We start from the raw sequence: 22,525 nt of genomic DNA on the forward strand, positions 1-22,525 counted from the left end.
GTACTAATCAGTACTATTTGCTGTATCGCTGCTGTTCCAATATTTTGACAGAATCAGAATCAACGAACTCAAGCGTGCGCAGCGTTATAGAACAGTGATTCCAAAAAATTGTTCTACAGCCATCTAGTGGCGAGTTACAGAAAAATCGATAGCCTAAAACCTCCTCTATGAAAAATAACTAATACATGTCAAGTTTCATCACGATCGGTTGAGCGATGTAGAAGTTTATCACTTACCAACCAACCAACCAACAAACATCCATTTTTATAAATAAATATCAATAATTGAAAAGCTTAACAAGATTATTCATGTAAGACTATTGATATGAAATGTCTCTCACATAAAACACCATCATCCTTAATTGGGTACTTCGAAGATATTTATCTCAACACCACATCATCACCGTTTTGGTTAGCGTTACACGATGAAACACTCATTACTTTTATAATATCATTACCTCATGATGAATGTTCATACATATTCACACGGATTGTTTATTTGATCCGAGCCATATAAATTACATTTGAATTGAAAAAGGAATGTTTACAAGAGAAAAAAAGCTTTCTTGGCTTCCTTTTTCTTCTTCATCAAACGAAAGGCGTAGAAAATATATAGAAAAACGAAGAACTACAACGAAAACTCATCTACTTCGATGTTCATGTAAAAGTAGTTATTTTGAAAGGAGTTTTTCTCTTTTCGATTGTATCGAAAGAAACTCCCATTCATATCTTCATAAGAAGTGTCAATATTTTCACTCTCCTTGTATGTTTCCTACATCTTTCATTTCATGATGGTAACAGTGTAACTGATCAGTTACCTTGATCATGAAATAAATTGGGGTACAGTACTCTGTGGTCCATATATTATATTGGTGAAAAAAAAACTCAAAATAAAGTAAAAAGCATTTTTGTGAATTGCAAACAACCTACAAATCAGAGCTCAAGATATATGTGAAGATGAATTTATTCAAATACTACTATTCTTCAAATGAATAGAATACATAGACATATACTTTGTGATACGTGTTAGAGTCTCTGAGTCAATACAAGAGTCAGCTTCCTGTTTTTGTTAACCTAATAACATCTTTTCGTTTTTTTTTGTATTAACTGCATGGGTGTTGGTACTAATTCTAGGAACCACCTCGGCCAGCGCCTCCACCTCCAATCCTCACACATTTTGACGATGAAGATCCGATGGAAGAAGGTGAAGACTATGAGGAAGTAGAAGGGGAAGAATACGACGACTACGCCGAAATCAACCAGGCGCTTCCAGGTTCCGACATGTAACAAGTACTAACTCTGTTTTTGTGTTCGTTTCCTCTGCAGAACTTGGTAGGTAGACGCATTTCCTGGAGACATTAAAGGATGGAGAAGGCTTTCAAATTTTATTGTCTTATGTTCTTAGCTCTTAGCTCTTAGCGTGATAGGTAGTTCTCAAACAAAATTTCAACTTTTCATCAAATCATGCAGCCAATGTCGAATGATTGTCTTGTATTATTTATTACTAGTTGTTGCTTGCGACTTTGCCCGCGTTGAATTTGTTTGTCACATTAAGTTTAGTGTCACACCATTTTAAATAAATTTATATTTCTACCTCAAAGATACTGTAACTAAAAATTATGCCAACAGCACTAATTAATGAATAGCTTCGAGAATCAAATCATGTTTTCTATATATGAAGAAATTTGCAAAACTAACACAACCGTCAACAACGTCTCTCCTCACGCGTCTGCCCGTCTTCGGGTCACGTTCTTGGCGATGGCGCATCAATGCTTAGACCGCCCCCCTACCTCCGCGTCGTACCCTGTCGTCTTACAGTAGACACGACCTGTAATGGCTTACTGCGTTGCATCAAGTTAATCTCATCGTGATAACTTTTGAACGATTCGTACAAATTACTTCATGTATCTATATTTATTACTTGAAATGACAATTGTATTAATTTTCATAATAATTTGACAGATATTCTAAAATGTGTATTGTGAAAAAGAATCCAATTCAATAGTATTTATGGCTCAGTATGTTGCATATAGTGGCTACTACATAAGAGGTAGATATTTGCTATCGCAGACTTTTATTCAGAACTAATGAGGTAAATAATCTCACGATACATTATATGCATGTAACGGTATAGGCAGCACACGCCAAGATATCTCTCAGGGAGCAATAATTTTTCCGAAATACTTTCGAAACAACCTTATATAGTGTGACCCATTTTTAATGGAAACACCCCCCTAAAATTTGAAGTTGTAAAATTTGAAGTTTTGATAATTTTTTTTTGAAATGTCAAGTACTAAAAGGTCTACCTTGGAACAAAATTTGAAATGTTTATTGAAGTTTCAGGACATACTACGATATTTTTTCTTAGTCGAAAATCGGGATTTTTTATTAGCGATTTTTTTATTGAAAAAATCACTACGCCACTGGATTTAGAGTGTCTCTAAATAGGTGTGACCAAAATTTCATGAAAAAATATTCATTATTAACAAAGTTATGACAACTCAAAAATTCGAAAACTCACACAGCTAACAGTCACAATATATCATTTTTTTATGATTTCAACAATAAATTGCCGCCAGATGAAAAAAAAAACAAATAGCGTAAATATTTTTGATGAAAATAACGGAATTACATTCACACAATTCAACTAACAATGAAGAAAAAAATCATAATAAACGTAACTAATAACTAATTATTGAAATGTTTCGATTCAGTGCAACAATTAATTCTAACTCATATTCTAGTAGCCTCTACTGATCCACCACGTATTTCGATACATGTGTCGTAACGCTTACGAATGTTTCTGATTACGTTCCTTAGTTCTTTAGGGCTAATATCTGCACATACCTGTCGAATTCTTGCACAAAGTTCATTTCTACCTCTTGAGCGGCTTTTGTAAACCTTTTGTGTGAGAAGTCTCCAGAGAAAAAAGTCCAAAACTGTGAGGTCTGGAGATCTGGGTGGCCACTCTATAAAACGACTACCACGGCCTATCCATCGGTTTGGAAAATGTTCGTTAAGCCATTGTCTGACAGCTTTGGCATAATGAAGTGAACACCCATCTAACTGGACAATTACATTTGATCGTTCATTGATTGGCAGCTCATGAATAGCATCCCAATACTCTGTGTTTAAAAATTCTAGAAACCTCTGCGCATTAATGTTTTCCTCAAAAAAGAAAGGACCAATTATTCGTTCGTTCAATATCTCACACCAGACGTTGATTTTTTGGGAATACTGGCTTTCACAGTTTATTACCCAGTTAGGATTATCCGCTGCCCAATAGCGACAATTCTGTGATGACACTACTCCATTTGTAGTGAAAGAGGCTTCGTCGGTACATAAAATATTTTTTAGGAAATTTTTCTTGTTTAGATATTCCCCTTGGGCCCATAAACAATATTCCAGGCGTCTTGCTTCGTCACCTTCTTGAAGTGTTTGTAAAAATTTTGGCTTGAAAGGTTTAATATTCTTCGCTTTGAGACATCTCCGAATAGTTTCTCGTGGAATATTCAAATCTGAAGTGACATTCCTTATACTGTCATTAGGATTATTTCCGAAATAATCTAAAATGATTCGATCATTCCTGTCGTTCCTGTTTCGTCATTGTTCAGGATTACTTTTCAACATCATTTTTGATACTGCACCAGTTTCGTTGAATATTTTATTTATTTTATTTACCGTAACGCAGCTAATACGAGGACGATCTGGATGTCTCTCATTAAATACTCTACAAACCTCTCTAGCACTTCTAACGTCATCTCCCGAAAGGCGTACAATTTCAATTTTCTCTCTTACGCTCAATCTTGCAGCCATGACACAAAATAATTCGAAGAACTGTAAGGTGAATATTGTTGACAATAGTACACCTAAATCTTTCACAAGTGTCATACTGTAATATCATTTCCATGGCAACTAAGATTTAAATTGAAATATTAGGTTTTAGTTTTAGTTAATTTACGTGAAAACTTGAATGTAATTCCGTTATTTTCATTAAAAATATTTACGCTATTTGTTTTTCTTTTCATCTGGCGGCACTTTATTGTTGAAATCATAAAAAAATATTCTCATGGCTATATCTGTTGATATAGGGTGTTTTTGTGACTGTTAGCTGTGTGAGTTTTCTTCGAATTTTTGAGTTGTCATAACTTTGTTAATAATGAATATTTTTCCATGAAATTTTTGTCACACCTGTTTAGAGGCACTCTGAATGGCGTAGTGATTTTTTCACTAAAAAAATCGCTAATAAAAAATCCCGATTTTCGACTAAGAAAAAATATCGTAGTATGCCCTGAAACTTTAATAAACATTTCAAATTTTGTCCCAAGGTAGACCTTTTAGTACTTGACATTTCAAAACAAATTATTAAAATCGGTTCACAACTTCAAATTTTAGGGGGGGTGTTTTCATTAAGAATGGATCACACTGTATATTCCCAAATAAGCACAGCTATTTATTGTGTTGTAAATATCCTGAATAAAAAAAAAAACATAATAATAATATCAATTGTTGAGAAATGCAGGTTTTGGTTTCCTGCTTTTCCGTATTTGTGCAAATGAATAAACATTGTTTTTTGTTTTAACAAGTACTTTTGAATAAATACCCGAATGCACGCCACTGCAGGTACTGAACGACCCGAATGCTCATAAAATATCATGTATGCAAGGTGTTCGCCATACAGAAATAGGGTAAACCCGGTATTACAAACTCGTCTATACCAGCTGTTGCAAACTATAACGAAATCACGAAATTTTGTTTGAGCATTTTATTAGCGTTCTGCATTTATAATGATCATTCCTTACTTTTCGCTATTAGAAAATAGAGGTTGCCTTTAAAAAAAATATACATACGGTCGATTGATAAGGAAATAATATTTGGAAACGATATATATTTCAATATAAATCATTATTATAAAAGCTTCTGATTTTAATTTTTATTTCTGTTTCAGGGAAATAACTGATTTTCCACCAGGACTTTAACAGTACTTATAGTGCAAAGTGAACTTGTACATAGTGTTCCGTGATTACTGCCCTTTGGAAGACATTAGTGAATGTTCGTTTACGTTTATTATAAAAAATACATCCTTCATTATTGAATTTTTTACTACGTCCTCATTACGTTAGCATTTAGTTATTGTATTTACACGAATTAATCAACTGTAAATAGATACCTAATAAATTATATTGTTACTTGAATGCTGATGGGTCTGTTGATCTTGTCATGGATACTTGTCACTGAATCATCAACAAAATGTATCGTTAATTCACCTTTTAAATTATTTCCCAATAAAATAAATGATTATGTAGTTGTTGCATTCATTTCATTCACATTATCTATCAATAAAATGTAAATAAAAAGTACTTTGTGTCAGATTGAAAGAATGGGTTTTATTCAAATGTGTGTTGTTTTTGTTTTGAATAATGAGTGATTACAAACAAGAAATAAAACCTCCTATACCACTTGTAATTGTAACTAACTTTACTAATTTCGTCCTGTACATATTTCAAACGAATACATTAAAACTCCTGCTGCTGGTGTTTTTGTTCTGGTTCTGATGTTAATGTTGATGTATGAGAAATAAAACTTCCTATGTTTTATTTGCAACTTACGTTACTGCAGTTTCGTCATACAAACACATTTTCAAAAGAATACAATAAACTGTTTATTGTATTACAAATACAAGTGGTATAAAACATTAGAAGTTTTATTTTACAATTCTCATCTTGATTACTAATGAAAAACTCCTTCTGTGAAGGATTATAAGAGAATTTTGTTAGATTTTTATTTTTGGATCATTCAAAAAAAAAAAGAAAAAAGTTTAGTCAAGTAGTTGAAATACAAAAAAATATCATATGACGTATTGTTTGAAATAATGATCCGGTGCAAAGAAATATTGAAAACAAAAATATTTTAATTTGTATCCCGAATTGTGATATATTTCACTTCTGTAAATTACACAATTTGATGTATTTTTTGTGATGACTAAGAATGTGGTCGGGGTTAATGTGGGAATCCCAGTAGCAAAATCAAAATCAATTTTTCCTTTCAAATATAAAATGTACATTCAAGTAAAAAGTACCTATATTCAACTTGTATGAACAAGAAAACTATTAGATTTGTTGTACTTGCAAAATCTCAAATTACGTATCTTCATTAATTTGGTCAAAGTTCGAACATTCAAATCTGACTTTCAAAGTCAATAATGACCAACTTAATCAGTATGCTTTCTGAAAAAAAGTTATTGAATTTTTTTTGAGTAAACACAATTTCTCTGCATTAATATTCAGTACGTTTTTTTTAACTTACTATTGATACTTCTGACATTTTGATTACTCATTGCGATAATGAAAATGAGCACTTTTTTCTTATTCAAAGTATGTATCATAACAAGTGATGGTGATGGAAGAAGAAAAATGACTATACACTAATAGTTGGTAAGTTTTTATTTTTTACGTAACATAAATATATACAGTATGGTTTGGTTTATCATTAACAGTAATCCAAGTAGTAGATTTATTTCAGGCAAATATAATTTTCAACAGGTTCACTACTGGTGCCTCAAATGATATCGAAATGAGGAATGCTGACAGGAATGAAATCACAATATTTCCACAATATATCACGAACTGAAACAGAAAGATATTGAATTGGGAAAAATCTGTATTTTTCTCCAAAAAAACGTTCAGAATTCATATGAATTCATAATGAAAGGAATCAAGCTTTCACTAATCTTTTGGTTATAATGGATTCAATATGGAAATTATGAAAATTACAGCCTTCAAAACTAGTACAAAATACAACAGGTCATCGTAAAAACTAGAGAACAATCTTCTGGTTAGAGAATTCGAATATTATTCTCCAATATATCAAGCGTAATTGTTACGTGTGCTGAGTTTTTGATTATTCTGAAATATATAAAAAGTGTATCGAATTAATACGCTAAAATCTTCAATGACACTTCATCTAGCGACCATTTCGTTCAAATACGTGTTTTCTTGTAATATCCTCTCTGAATATGTTGGAAAGTTTCAGTAAATCAGTGTTTTCAACAGAAATGGACATATTTGTAACCATTTCAAGCATAATTGTTACATTTGATGGGTTTTTGACTGCTCTAAAATATTCAATATTGTTCCGAATTCTTGGGGTTCTTGTTGAATACTCTTCGTGAGCAAAACAATAGCAAAATCAATACTCCCAGCCGCTCTGGACTGAATGATTCCGTACAACCCATCTCGTCTTGTGTTTGTAAATCTTTTGCTGGAAAAATGCTCACTTGTTTACTTTGTGGTAAATGTTCAAGAAGTACTGAAAACTTATGTGAATTTCTGGAACTTCATCTAGCTTTTCCTAATACGACTAATTACCAGTCCGTGCAAAGCTTATTGTTAAATCATCTGAAAATGGAATTTTTAACAGGTGATGATCAGCTGTATTGTCATACATGCGCCAAACTAACTGACTGTTATAAGGAAACATGTATAGCTGAGGCACCAGTCAATCTAATAATAACACTGATGATTTTCAAACAAAACTCAACCTCTAACGGAAGCAAAAAACTCTTTGGAAGGTTCGAAATAGATGAACATTTCAACCTAGCAGACCACTGTTATAATATTCATGCAGTCATTGTTCACTGTGGTTCTGGCGTTGAATGTGGTCATTATTACGCCTTGGTCAAAGAAGAAACGGACTGGTTTAAGTTTGACGATAGTCGTGTCACGAAGTGTTCTGGCGATGCATCGAATTTATTGGAGCCTCTGGAGACACCCTACATTTTGTTTTATGAGAGAGAGGACATTGTTAGATCAAGATCTTCAGATGATGTGGTGCTGCAGGTTTTTCCGGTTTTCCTGCAGCTGAAAAAGCAAATGCGCCACTGGAATCAATGAAGTCGCCCCGGAGCGCCAATTAATTTTTATTGTTTTATTTATTTTATTTTTATCGTTGTTTTAACACATTGTAATAATTTTTATAACTATTGCAAAATATGGATAATTTAAAAAAAAAATCAATAATACTTTCCTTATTATCAACATTCTAACCAAATATATCAAGAGGTTTGAAAATATCAAAGCAATGAGGGCAAGCACTTACCGCCATGACATCACTTAACGACAAAGGTCCATCCAAATGGAAGCTAGTGAGACACATGAGCACCGGATGGATCAAGTAGGCGCAGTAGGTAAGTCTACTCAGTGGCAGGAAAAGCTTACAGCTCAATAGCGAATCTATAGGTCCTCCATATCCAGTGCAACAGGCCACAGTTATCCAAGCCAGAGATAGACCCCAAGCCGAATGTCCCAGAGCAGCCTGTTCAATAATATAGCACAAATGAATCGAAAAAAGTCGAAGAAAAAACATAGTAGTGTCGATATTGAAAATAGCTCTTGATGCTACCAAAAACACTTGAACTCCCAGTAGTACTCATTTCTTGAAAATGTATTTCAGCCCCATCACCATACTAGTGAAAATAATCTAAGGGAAATAATATATTTTTTGAATCATTTATTATTAGATTGATTATCAAATGGTTGGTTTTGATCTGGACCGATATATAAGGTGGATTTAACAAGAATAAAATGTACCACAAAGGATGAGACATAAATTTCCAACTCTCAAAGTTATACCTAGTTCATAAAAATGTAAGAATAACTCTTTTGTCAAATCCAAGTGGTCAGCTTATCAATTGTGTAAAAGCCCATCTCAATTGAAGTTGAGCTCCCTAGAATAACTAGAGCCGCAGAAAATGCAATTTGAAAATACTTTTCCATAGAGAAACTCACACCAAAAGTTTTTTTTCATAACATTCCAAAACTTCATAATTTACCATCTTCAAAGAACTAAATGAATTTAAACAAAATTACAAGTGGTAAATAGTCGAAAGCATGAAGACTTTTAAAATATAAACATTGGCATAAAGCCTCCAGAACTGGCTGGTATCTCAATCGCCAAAAAAGAAATAACCAAGAAAAGAATTTCTGGCAAAAACATAACAATCTGCACTAATAGCAGACAAGCACTATTAGCCTTGAACAGACAGCGTGTTACTTCAGGGCTAGCACTAGAGTGCCACCAAGATTTAGCCAAAGCCTCGGTAGATAATAACATTATCCTGAGGTGGGTTAAAGGGCACGACAGGAGTAAAGGTAATCGCATTGCCGACTCTTTAGCCAAGGAAGCGGCTGGACTAAGAATTTTAGGACCCAGTGGCACCCACGGCCTGATGACTTCGACAATTGCGGAACTAGTCAAATGTTACACCCATGCTCAATCTTTAAAGAGATGGGATGAAATCAAAGGATGTAACCTTGCCAGAATCACCTTGGGCGACCCTGGGAAGCTGGCGCCGAAGAAATATCTGGCGATGACCAGGAAAAATCTACGTCTTACAGTAGGATTTCTGACTGGCCACTGTCAGCTAAGGAAACACCTACATAATATGGGGCTAGTGAACACACCTCTATGCAGGATGTGTGAACAGGAAGATGAGACTGTCAGGCATGTCCTGTGCGAGTGCCCGGAGTTATCGTCAATACGAGAGTGTGTGTTCGGCGAGTCTTGGCCTACACCTGCCGATATAAAGGAGATGTCTCCCAGCGACCTGTCCACCTTCCTGGAAAGGACAGGATGGACGATGACCTAGGAGGACAACTCCTCGGGAGGATGTACGATGGGTCACATGTGGCCTAAGTGCGTGGGCTTCCACTCACCCTCCCTACTCTACAGATACAGAAAGCCTCCAATATTGATTTTGGATCAAACTTTGACGAAGCATTTTGAAAATTACTATTCAAGATATACCAAAATTCAAGTTGTATAGATAATGTTATCACAAATATTGATGGAACAGAAGTGAGGGTTTTTTAATCTTGTTCGTCAGAACGTCAAGGACAATATCTGATGATAAAAGATCTTCGCGATGAAATACCTAATCAAATAGATTCGGGAATCTGTACAATTCGATATGCTCCATAAGAGGTTGATTGCCTGTCTTTGAAACAACTAATGAACAAATTTTACACTTTTCTTGTTGGCAAACTCAATGTTGGTGTATATTCTATCCTCAGAATGAAAAAAAATCTTTAAATGAAATGAGTAAGGCACCTATTTCATTGGTCAAGTTATTCTTTGAATCACACTTGAGGGATAGCCTCAGTCAAAGTTAAATAGGATGTATCCAAAACACCGATTAGATGTTTCAAAAAACTTTTATCAGAATGAAGTGGAAGAAGTTAAAAAAGTTGCATGCGACCAGTATATTGTCTCCTTTGGAAAGTTCCGAATTTTGAATCTAGTGGGAAGAAATGAATCACAATTTTGTGAAGAAACATGTTGAAAATATATTTTCCGTTAACCAGCTATCGCACCCCTACGAAAGACAACCCTCAGAAGTCGAAACTTGTGCGAGCTAAGGATTAACGGGGTCTTACCTTTCAAGGTATTATTTCTAACACGTGTTGGACGATAGCAAGTGAAAATCGATGGTTCAGCCTGCGACTTGTACCACCGACTCACACAGCGGTCGATTGAGTGAGTGAACCAAGCACCCACGCCGAACCGACCGACTACCGACCTAAATGTAGCAGAAAATAGCATAAAAACTATTTCTCACTGTAGAAATAATATACTCATCATTTTTATGAGCTTTTCGTCCCTCTCTTATTCCTTTCTGCTCTGAATAGAATAGGGTTGTCCCCGTATATGAAAAAGATGATCATTTATTTTCGACCTATTAGAATTATTCGTTAACTGTCTAAAATATTGAAATTATTCTGAAATAGAAAATAAATAGACCGAATCGCAAGAATAAATCGATTTTCCAAACACTATCAGTATTGTGAAAGAATTGAGATCTTTAGGAAACCACTCTGTACTCAAACTGTATAATCTTTACAAGATTATGATTGCATACCTCACAGCATTCTTCCCGAAAAATTTCCATTTTATAGTATAAGAGAAGTGGTATTGCTGTCACTGATCTAATCTCACTGAAAACAGTGTTTTCAGCGTGTTGGTATCAATAGAGCCATTTTTGCTCCCACAGGGTCCCACACGGCTCAGTTTCGGGGCCGCTCCCCTTATAATCTACGTGACCGATATCCATAAACTATTGCATCCTATCAAATGTTTATGTATTATTTGCTGATGACACTACTCTCGTTTTATTTGGATACTAACGTGAGAAACTCAGCCAAGAATCAAATAAGTCGAAAGATAAAGCAGAAAAGTGATTTTATAACAATAATTCCAAATTTAACTTGAACGAAACTCAGTCACTGCTATTGTCAACTCACTCATCATGCCATAGCGGTTGAGCTTTTGAGGATCACAATTGACGAAAAACTAAATTGGCAAGCTCAAAAGTGTAGTAAATACTGAAATTCTGAATATGGTGTATTTCATTATCACCTTTACAATGGAATTATTCTATGAGGAAACTCGTTCTAGTGGCATACTGTTTTCTTTCAACAGAGGAAAGCCTTGAGAGTAGGTACTAGCTGATGCACTTCACAGAAAACATTTAGATAGAATTCTACCAGAGATACATTCACAATCAATGACTCTTGGACTTATCGATTTAGACTAACTCTTCTCATAGGGAAATTTCCAAATACTTTCGGTAGTGTATAAATTATCATGTGGGTCATGTCCATTGTTTTATGTAGGTCAAACTGGAAGAACGTTCAAAGCCTGCATAAAGGAACACAAAAATAGTTTCCGGAATGGAAAAATTAATTCTACTCTTTTGATCATAGAGAGACATGAGTTCAACTATGAATTCAAGCCCATCCATTTCCAAAAGAAAGGTTTGAAACTTAACCTGTTGGAGAGTATGGAAATAACAAAATTCAAAAACTTTCAATATCTAATGAACGATCGAACTGAACTGAATAATTCGCCATTATTGAATCTATTTATTTCCAAGCAATAAAAGTTAAGTATATTTACGGTATTTTCGAAAATTTACCTTTTCAGGTAGATTCATTCGTTAGAAAGTAGACATACAAGTAGGTAATATATTACAGTATACAATAGTTGTAATTTAGAGGCAACTTTTATTTCACGCTTCAGAAAGCTATTCTATAGCGAAACACGTGTCGCGGTTTTTGTAAAATCCTTTATAGTGAAAAGCATACAATAAACTGTATTAATTAGTCTCAGTGTTTCTGAAAAACTCTCTAATTGTATTTATGTTTCTATTCATTCGTATGTACCTATGGTTCATAATATCATACAATTTATAATTTGACCTTTTCATATTTTGATGATTTGATCATATTGCCTTGTGAAAATATTTGATAGTACTCTGTACCAAACCTTTATCTTGACATATCTTGAATAAAACTTCCATAATGTTTCCAAATAAATCAATATATGAGTTATCACCCTACCCCTATTCCCGGTAGAAAATATGGAGAATGTCACATCCGCTTCAGGATTACGAGTCCTCTTCAATTTTTGGTATCATCATCATACTGAATACATTTTATATAGTTCATGTGAAACCATGTAAAATCCTAGTTACAGACAATCAGGTGTTATGTATTTCAAAATTATGTAAATAAGTGAATAGTTCTTCACTATCAGGAATAAAACTTCAGTTAATCGCTTACATAAAACGCAGAAGCGGGCACTACAAGTCCTTCTCGTCCCAGTCCGTACACCAAACTGCCAAGGCAGCCCAAAGACAGAATCCATCCCCCAATAACAACTGAGGGCGACATCAACATTTTACAGTCTATCTGGAACAGCATATACCCAGTGACGATGCCTATCAGGTATGGTCCTATCCGCAACCAAGGTTTATCGTAAAGCTGGTCGAATAATGCAAACGGTTCTTCCACTCTTGCTACGTAGTCCCATTTCATGGCTATAAAAAAGGTTGTTATCCAGGAGGCAGCCATCAAAAGGCCGATTACGACTGCTGCGAACTTCACGTGTTTGGGGCCCCTAAAAATGAGTGGAATTCAACGGTATATAAGTTGGATGTACAGGGGCCAACACAACTAGATGATGAGATAGGTATTAGCAATTCTAAGAAGTGTTAGTCTTTTATGTTATAGTTACAGGTAGAAACCAGGTAAATTATAGGTATTAAAACAGGAAGTTATTAACATTAGAAGCAATGACGCTATAACTCAATAAGAAAGGAACGAACTTCCTCTCCAATTGCGAGAGAGGCAGTTGTGCCAATAACGACAGCCCTCAAAGATGGCACGTGGATATCGTGGCCTTAGTTGAGTGGAATGAATATTGAAGTGCAATATGAGAGAACTGGCTCTACATCAGTTACCAGGCTGGATGTCAACAGATCTGACGAAGTCGTCAGCTGTATTAAATTCATAAACATGTTTATTCGTGTTACTTATAACCGAAGGCCACCCTAAAAGGAGACGACCAGTAGAAAAATGAAATGATTTTGTTGAAATAAGAAGTGAATGAAAAACTTTGGGTAGCAGCATTGCCTTGAACAAAACCTCTTCGCACCTGGACGAAGCTACTGTTCACTATGAACAGGAGGAGCCTGGCCAAATGCACTCGAATGAGAAGCAACGACCATAGAAATTAGAGAGAGGGAAAGTATTAGGAATCATTTCAAAGATGTGAGGTGCTGTTCCTTCCAGACACACATGAAAATTTCAACAGCGCCCTAAAGCTCAGTCTTAATCATCTCCTGATGATGCTAGGTTAGGTTGGGTTAGGTCCAAAGTGAGTGGTTCTATTCGACCCTCCACCGCATCCCGCAAGGGTTTATTATGGTTCACACCCATTCACACTAGACCAAGTAAACCCAGCTTCTTATCGAAGCCGATTAGTTTGCACGGTGAGTGGTCTTTCAGGTCAAATAACTCTAAAAACAGGTGTGTTAGACATCGTAGTTCATCCCTACTCTAGCCTAACAACTGTTTGGTATCAAGCTTTGAAGGGTGAATAAACGCCTTGAAGTGAGTCAATCCTGGAAGATTCTGTCAGAAGTCCATAAATCTTTGTTTGGCAAAGCCTGAAGCGATGCCAATGGAAGGTTCTGGTCCGATGAAGCTACTTGCAGCACCCTTCTTTGCATGGGAATCAGCAGCCTCATTGTTTTCCAGGCCGGTATGGCCAGGATTCCAGACCAGAGACAATCTGTTAAGTCTTCCTATCGAAGAGAGTCGTTTTTGGCAATTTGATACCAATTTAGACGTTGCTCGGTAGGAGCCAAAAGCTTTCAACGCCGCTTGACTGTCACAGAATATTTTTATTGACTTGTGTATGAGGTTGGATTCTTCCAATCACTCGGCACATAATCCAATAGTGTAAATTTCCGCTTGAAATACAGTCGCATAGGTTCCTAGGCAGGTTGATATCTGTGTCCTGGGTCTGCGACTGAAAACACCTGCACCAGAACTGGAAGATGTTTTTGATCCATCTGTGAACCAGCATCTGCATCTGATGATGCTAACTCCATTAGTGAAACGCACGTCATGAGATAGTATTTTTGTTCTGTTGTGGTGGAACTTTTTTCTTGTCAGAGGTTCCAATTCTACTTATTATGTCCTTCCAAGAGTTTGCCACTTTCTATATGGAGAAAATGATAAGTTTGAGAATCCTTCATCTTTGAAACTCATCTACTAAAACCAATTGGACATGTCCCAAGATCGACAAATCTGTTCTAATTAGTAGCATACAACTAATCTTATTTATCTTACCTTATTCCTATAAGCAACAAAACTGACGCGATAACATAAAACTGTGTATCATTGGCGATGTACCAGGACCACAACATGCAAAACTCGTGCTGCGGGTAAAAGTTGTTGATATACAGGGCGTTTCGCCACCAATAGTTATTGCAACTGATATGGTCGATGATCGCTGGTGAAAATACTGATGTGGAATGTAGATATCTCATTATTATCTCATTCAATCCTAATACAAAGAGATAGGCGGGAGTCAGTCGAAAGAACCTGTAGACTAGCATGACAATGAACTTGACGGTACTGGATCTAATGGCGTGGCAGGTTCCATGGGGTTTCCTTGGTTTATCTTTTTTTGAGTCGGAACGGAAGTAAGTGAGGGTAACGAGTAAACCACTAGAAAAAATACGTAAATAATTAAATTGAGAAATGATCTTATGATTCAATAATACCAAAAGATAACTAGAGCAATAGAAATAGTTGCTGTTTAATTGAAACCAGAGTTCAAAAACGGAGCATTCGTAACACGAGACAGTATTCTTTGATGGTATCTACTCTTGCCACAGATCTCTTACGAAGAAACCACGGTAAATTTTCGTTTTGAGGGCACCCGGCGATTTTGAAAAAATGTTTGAGTGTACTTACGTTTTTTGATGCGTAGATTACGAATCCGAAAGAAAAAGCGGCGCTCTCCGTTATTCACAAAGTTACGGTCCTTCAAAGTTTAGAAAAGGGCGACTAGGACTTCTTTTTCACAAAATAAACTATTCAAAAACACAAACATTTATTCACTAGGTCACCTTTACACATTATTCCTCTTTCTTTGGCACTTTTCACTTCAATAATTAACATTTTTCTTATAAAAAACTTAATTTAAAAACGAATGCTTCTCCTGGTGACATTCTTCTATTTCTAGGTTAGTTATTAGTGACATTTCAGAAAAAAGCGGTTGGTATTTGCCGCCGCCTACTATTTCAAATTCGTAATACACCACCAAAAACCAATTTACGATCTTTGAAGTGAAAAGTGTCAAAGAAGGAGGAATGAGGTGTAAAGGTGATCTAGTGAATAAATGCTGTGTTTTTAAATAGTTTATTTTGTGAAAAAGAAGGCTGAAAAGTCGCCCTTTTCTGAACTTTGAAGGGCCGTAACTTTGTAAATAACGGAGAGCGCCGCTTTTTTCTTTCGGATTCGTAATCTACGCATCAAAATACGTAAGTACACCTAAAATTTTTTTCGAAATCGCCGGGTGCCCTCAAAACAAAAATTTACCGAAACCACCTTTGGTTTGGTATAGACATAATATTCAAACTATTAATGTCAACAATAAAAGAGGTTCTCAAAGGCAGTTCGTTGCAAAGCCAAAGTTTGCCATCGAGCGTAGAATAACATTTGTCCTGTCTTTTCTTTACTCAGGCTTGTTTTCAGGGATAGTTGAGAAGCAGCTTAGTGCTATTGATGAGTCTGGTTGTTTGTCTGTTGAATGCATTGTTTCTGGGCGTTGGTTGATTGCTGGGCTGCGCTTGCTTGGTCGGATGCTGGTCATTTATTACTTTGAACACAGTCAAGAAGATGGTGAAAATTTTGTTTGAAGACTGGAGTGCTATTTGATTGAACTAGCATTTATCATTTGGATGAGTGGCTCTTTTGGATAAAATATCTCTATTGATTCTCATCTACCACATGTTTTGACTTTTGAAGTTTGTTGTCCATAGGAAAATACAGCTGTATAAAAAAAACAAGTAGAAACATTTCTATTTTCTCTACGAAATAACCTTGGACTGATACAAACATTACTCAATCCCTGACTTGACATCGATGCATTTCCATGGGAAGAGCCATTTACTTTATCTGACTTCTCATTTCCTTCATGAACGCAATATGTAATTACTAGCTGGCCAACTAGCTGGCAAACCAAATAGTAGATTTATAGTTTCTGATAATGTGACTGACACACAGTGACTGACCATTGGGAATGAATGCTGTCACTTCGATTCCCAATGATTGCACTCATTCTTGCCACAGTCTTCAAGCGAAATTCAGTTGCTGATCAGAATGCAGTTCTAAGGAAACTCCTGCGCATTTATACCAAGCTCTTCATTCAGAATGAATGAATCTCAGGTCACCGCCTTCAGGTTGCCACTGATAATAGTGAAACATTTCCTACTTTCTATATGGCAGTTCTGGACAGATACTATTTCCTTCAAGGCAGTTCTGGACAGTTTCATCGACTCGATATTCTTCTTCGAAATACAAAAATGTTTTACGTCTGTTGGCGTAAACAAACAACTCTCTATCGATCAACTAGAGTTGTTTGGATTCTAGACTTTTCTTCTACTCATCTGCTATAGATTTATTTTTGGTTAATTTAAACGTGTTCCTTTGGTGAGAATAATCATTGTACAACAGTTGATTCGCCTGCGATATAACAGGTTATTGCTTTTCGAACCCTTGGCAACTGAACCCATACTTGAAGATGTCAAAGTAATCTTTAAAGATTTTTGTTTTCAAATCAACTCGAAATTATTATTCTTCTTCTAGCTTTCTTACATCCCATCCAATGTCCCATAGGTAAGGGGTCCTTCAGAAGACAGTTACGCTTTCTCATATTTCAGTTCATTCTACGGTGACCATGGTTATCTGTATCGAACGAAAGTTGGTCTGAGTTCAAAACAGCTTACAACTCCAAGCTTATTCTTTGGGCTGGACCAGTTCTCAGCTACCTAGATCTTTCATTGGTTAGTCTCAATTCCATCCTCCACTGGCTTCAGGAATAGCTTCTTTTAGTTAAGCTTCAGCCGAACATTCGTTAAAATATCGTTCAGATACACAAAGCAAGTTTTTCATATGAAAACTCACATTAACAATTCCATCAACCTTTCAAACATGGCTGGAGTATTACACACCTCATTGGTAGATCCAAAGTGAGTTGCCGACCTTATACTATAGACTGCGAGGATCATTTGATGATCACACCTACTCTAACTCGACCGACTAAATCCAGTTGTTCAACCAAGCTGATTACTTTATTAGTTGAGTCATATTTCAGGTCAGCGGGCAACCATGGGTCTCTCAAAATCAATGTAGCTCGCGGCAGAGTGGCCACAGAGTATATATTCTGCTGCAAAAACCCGAATTTTCTTGTTAAGAATTATCCAGTATACGAACAGCATTCATGAACCAGCAAATGCTCTTCGCAATAGTACTTGTGGACAAGTACGGCCGCCTTAATGACATACTAAAGGGAATCCAATTGAATGGTTATTACTGAGGTTGTAATAAGATGTTCGAGGTGCAAGATTTCCACAGCAAAATTTCTATATTAAGGCATCTGTAAGTGAAGCGTGAATCATGATTCGAGTTTGTTTTCTCTCCTGATGCAGATTCTGTCTCTACTGCTCAAGAAATTAATGCGAGACAGATGAGTTGCTTTCTGACTGCACCACCTAGTCTCTCAGGTGTCTTAACAGGATAAAGAGTTGTGGAACTGGGAAGCTCTGAGGTCGCTTCGATGATGTCCATCACCTCTTCAGACCCAGGATCAGATACTTTGGTTATTTCATGGTCTCTTAAATAGCTGAGGAAATGGGGTCTATAACGGCAATACCCCGCAACATCGTGACGGAGGCCTTTTACGACCAAAAGGATTAGTATCTGCACGGAAGACTCCGTTGAATGGTGCAGTATTACACAATATCGATGAGAGAAGTTCAAACTGGTGCAGCTCAATCCTAGAATAAAATGCATTTCTGCCATCTTTCACCAATTCAATTTGCTTTGCTTCTTGTTGGACCATTGCCACTTTTAATCTTGTTTTCTTCATTCATTGTTTTCAATTTGCTTTTTTTTTTCAATTTCTTCTTACTTTGTCTATTTTTGCTAACTCGTCACAATCATAAATCGGTGTACTGCCCATAAACAATGAATCCGGATCTCTTTTCAGTACCACTTATGCCACTGTTACCGTAATCATACTTATACTTTTGTAAAATGAAAGGTGAACTTTTCAATTATCAAGTTCATTGAAATGAAAACGAAAACATAGCTTAAAGTGGTTGTACTTATACACAGCTTTTTATTTACCATCTTGAATACGTTTCTAGTTATAAGGATATGTTATAGAATAGTTACTCACCTAATGAAGAAAAACGTATCGACAGAGAATGTCGCATTAGAAATTGTCTGGTACATGAACTTTCTCTCTGTCAATATTCTCACACTTTTATTGTCGGCCACAGAAAATACCTCCAAATAGGAATGTACCAGTATTATCCATGCTATTGAGAAAAATCTCAAACCATGAATACATGTGATAGACTCTAATGAAATCCTTTCTACAGACAAAATTTTCTTTCCATTTGATAATGCCGAAAATGATAGTAACACTTTCAATGGTAGCCCTGTAAACAAAATTAGATCATTATCATTGATTTCAGTATCTATTTGTTTTGAGTGTTGGAATTTTTAGTGTCATTACCTGAATGAATCAATGGATGAAACATTGAATAGAAAAATCTAATAATGACAAAATCTTCAGCGATGTGCTGATTTTGTTTAAAGTTTTACTGGTGTTATCAAAGTTTTCGTTCAATAAAAATGGCTGAAAAAGATATTGTGTTGTAATTTATTTATTTTGGCTCACCATATAGATATTTGGAAGAGCCATGTCAAAGTTGGAAAGACATGTGATAGAGATTGTTTTTTTTTGTAATTGAAGTATTGTGTTCTATTAGTGTAATTTTCATATATTAGAATGTAAATTAAACTTCTTGGAACATTTCTACACACCCTGAACCGGAAAACGTTTTATGACAAAAAGTGATGATAAAACCAGGATATTTTGAAAAAAGAGAATGTTGACTGCATATTCGTGATCAGCGGAAAAAATACCTGACAGTCAATAAAAAATTCTAATCAATTTCATTTAACTGAATGTTTCTAAGCTCAATTGGCACTTATCCAAGGTCACCGAATTCATTTTCAATTATCGAGTGACTTCAAAAGTATTTTCGTTGTTTTCTTTGTCGCATTCTGCATTCAATATTTCAAAGAAAATATTGCAAATAACACCTCAAAGTTTGAATTGGTGATAAGGAGAGGGTGGAAAATTTCATGGCAAAATCAATGTGTATAAGTGTTTTCCTGAAAAAAAAAACAGTGAATGAAAAAGTACAATTTTGTAACAAAAAATAGTCACTCTGCTTTTATAATAGTGTTGAGGTGGTAACCGTAAAACATCAATTGCCGTGTCCAAAAATCAACATAAATCAAGGGTGGTGAAGTGGATGATGTATTCAACAATGTCAGTTACACTTAATTGACCATATTCGTTAAAGATGAAAGTAATGTTTCATGACTCACTGTTGTCAATTATAACGTTTGTCATAATTCTCAACGTCATTTGTGACAATTATTCAAAATTGAAATCGAACTAAATTTTCTTCATCAATGTTTGGTATTGTTCTTTCCTCAACAAAAAGGAATGAAACTAAAAAACCAAAAATCAGTAAGTCGAAGAGATAACATCTGTTCTCACGAAGACTTCATCACAAGATTGACAGGAGGCTCAATCAACAAATATCAAAGATAACCAATGTTTTCCAAGACAGTACATTCCAGAGCTTCGACATCGATGTCCGATCGATATTGGTCTCTGTCTTTCACTGCAAGACAATTAGTTGAAACCAAAATCCAAATAACAATGCATCCGCGTTGCAACACCAAACAGCGTTTTTTCAACCGTGAGTCACACCAGTGGGGCTAGCTGAGCTACGAATGCACTTTTCGGCTCAAATGTTTCCAAACGATCAGTCTTAGTGAGCCCTCTATTGTATTTTCATTCCATATTAAATATTCTTAGAGTGAGTCTTCTGTCAATCCCTCAGGTGTGGTCTTCATGAAAGGTCATATCAGCATCTTCATTCACTCAGACTTGTTCTCTAGCCTCTCCTATAGCCAGCCAACCCTCTTGGCGGGTTGACTGTTCTTGTTCACCTTTCACTGCCTGAACCACTGTGCATGCTGTTTTTGGCGAGTGCATTGGCTTGGGATGTGGGGGTTAAGCAAATCGGCCATCGGATGCCTGCCTCCACGTAGCCCCGCTGAATACGGAAATGACAGGTTCACTTGTGGTTCTGTTATTCCCTAACTGAATGGCATCCCAACGATTGCCCATTTCTAAGGTATGTATCCGTGCCGAGAGGATGAATGTCACTGAGCCTATCAGCTGTCTCTACGGAACTTTAGAAATACTAGGCGCTCTCTCGTCGTAGCATCGCCTTGTCACGGTAATGCGGGGCTCCGCCGTATTTGACCTTCTTTCCCTAGCTGCTTGTGACACTTTTATGGAGAGAATAAACTTAAAAATTCTTTCTGTCGCTGTGTCTACAGAGGAGATGGATGTCGGGCTTGCAACTCCAACTGACCTCCCAGCAAATTTAGATCGGAAGCGAGTCTACAGAGGAGATAGATGTTGAGGTTACGACTCCAACTGACTTCCTTGTGAATTTAGATCAGGAGCAAGAGCTTCTCAACCTCCAACTCCTAATCCAATAACTGAACCTATGAAAAGGTTTGGTGGTGCAGCCAGGAAACGACTGAGTCGTTTCCTCAAGAGCGGGGTACCTTATGAAACCGCCTTGCATCCAATTTCTTGAGCGGCGTACGCAAAATCTATCTCAGGTGGAGGAACAAACCTCTCATGAGCAGGTTAGCAAACTTTTGCGCTCAAGTGATGAGTCACCAAAACCAGAGGTGAAAAAACCCTGCACGGTTGAATGTAGGGCATCGTCAGGTGTAGCTGACATGCAGAGACCCTCATATGGGAAGGTTGTCGCGGGTATCAAGGTGGGAATCTTGCACTTTGACTATCCGACTACCTCATTAACGATGAAACAGCAGAACATACACTTTGTACCTGCCCCGCTGGAGACCGAATCAGGTTTTTAGAGTTCGGCAGAGCCGTACTCTTACCATCTGACCTGAAAGACCACTCACAGTAAAACTAATCAGCTGGGTTTATTTGGCCGAGTGTGAATAGGTGTGAGCCATAATAAACCCTTGTGGGTTGCGTTGGAGGGTCGAATACACCCACTCACTTTGGACCTAACCTAATGCTTCTCAATAGAAATTAGTATTTGAATTTCATTTTCAGATCATTGTCACGATGCTATTGTCAATCATCACTGCAATCAGAGTTGCCAAAAATGAAATATACAAGTGAACAATCACGTTAATCCTTGACAAATTTCTAACTTTTTTTCCGAAGGTAAAGCCAAAATGATTCCAACAATATCTACCCACCATCTGAGTTACCATTATTTTCTTTATGTTTATCACATTTTTCATTGCGCAGAACCATTTCGGTACTCCTACTCATGCTGCTGCTACTTCTTCTGGAAATTGTATTGTTATTCTCTATTTGTGGGGTATGCTTCACAACTTCTCTGAATCTATTCATCCTCAAGACTTCTACTATAGTTGAAATCATAATCAGCACGAGGACTACCAGAAAAGTTCCGCTGGAAAATAAAACTTCAGTAAGAATTTGAAAACGAGGAACAATAATAAAACAGTCCAGGTTAAATTGTACGTTACATCTAGATTGTCGCATGGACCAAAGTATTATTTGGCGATAACTCTTGGAATAAATGTAAGGATAATATTGGAAAAGTTTTCGATTCCCTATCAACAGCGCTCAAAACGACAGAAAGAGTTATATCAGCTGCTACGGATGAAGCTCCGGCTATGACATGGCGTCACAAAGGCTTCATAGCGTACATGAAAAATAAAATTTCAGATGTGCTCGCTGAACATTGCGTCATTTATAGGCAACATTTGGTTGCGAAA

At 36.3% G+C, this 22,525-nt stretch overlaps 2 protein-coding genes across 3 annotated transcripts in view; one reads left to right on the forward strand and one right to left on the reverse strand.

Moving 5' to 3' along the window:
* LOC111517305 (uncharacterized) overlaps positions 1-5,316 on the forward strand; it is a 633,122-nt gene extending 627,806 nt beyond the window's left edge. The window contains 2 exon segments of the mRNA XM_023173418.2: positions 1,134-1,331; positions 4,948-5,316. Coding sequence (XP_023029186.2) covers positions 1,134-1,286 — 153 coding nt within the window. The 3' untranslated portion in view covers positions 1,287-1,331; positions 4,948-5,316.
* A 1,118-nt stretch (positions 5,317-6,434) lies between these two features.
* Positions 6,435-22,525, reverse strand: part of LOC111517446 (nose resistant to fluoxetine protein 6) — a 38,624-nt gene continuing 22,533 nt past the window's right edge. For both annotated transcript variants that reach the window (XM_023173609.2, XM_023173618.2), the window contains 6 exons: positions 21,980-22,197; positions 18,813-19,077; positions 14,693-15,073; positions 12,617-12,953; positions 8,097-8,312; positions 6,435-6,625 (listed from right to left, as the gene is read on the reverse strand). In XM_023173609.2, coding sequence (XP_023029377.2) covers positions 6,518-6,625; positions 8,097-8,312; positions 12,617-12,953; positions 14,693-15,073; positions 18,813-19,077; positions 21,980-22,197 — 1,525 coding nt within the window. In that variant the 3' untranslated portion in view covers positions 6,435-6,517. The remainder of the gene's footprint in view (positions 6,626-8,096; positions 8,313-12,616; positions 12,954-14,692; positions 15,074-18,812; positions 19,078-21,979; positions 22,198-22,525) is intronic.

This window comes from Leptinotarsa decemlineata, unplaced genomic scaffold (assembly GCF_025532065.1).
Source record: "Leptinotarsa decemlineata unplaced genomic scaffold, Ldec_3_MD MMD2_tig00026330_RagTag_RagTag, whole genome shotgun sequence".
NCBI lineage: Eukaryota > Metazoa > Arthropoda > Insecta > Coleoptera > Chrysomelidae > Leptinotarsa > Leptinotarsa decemlineata.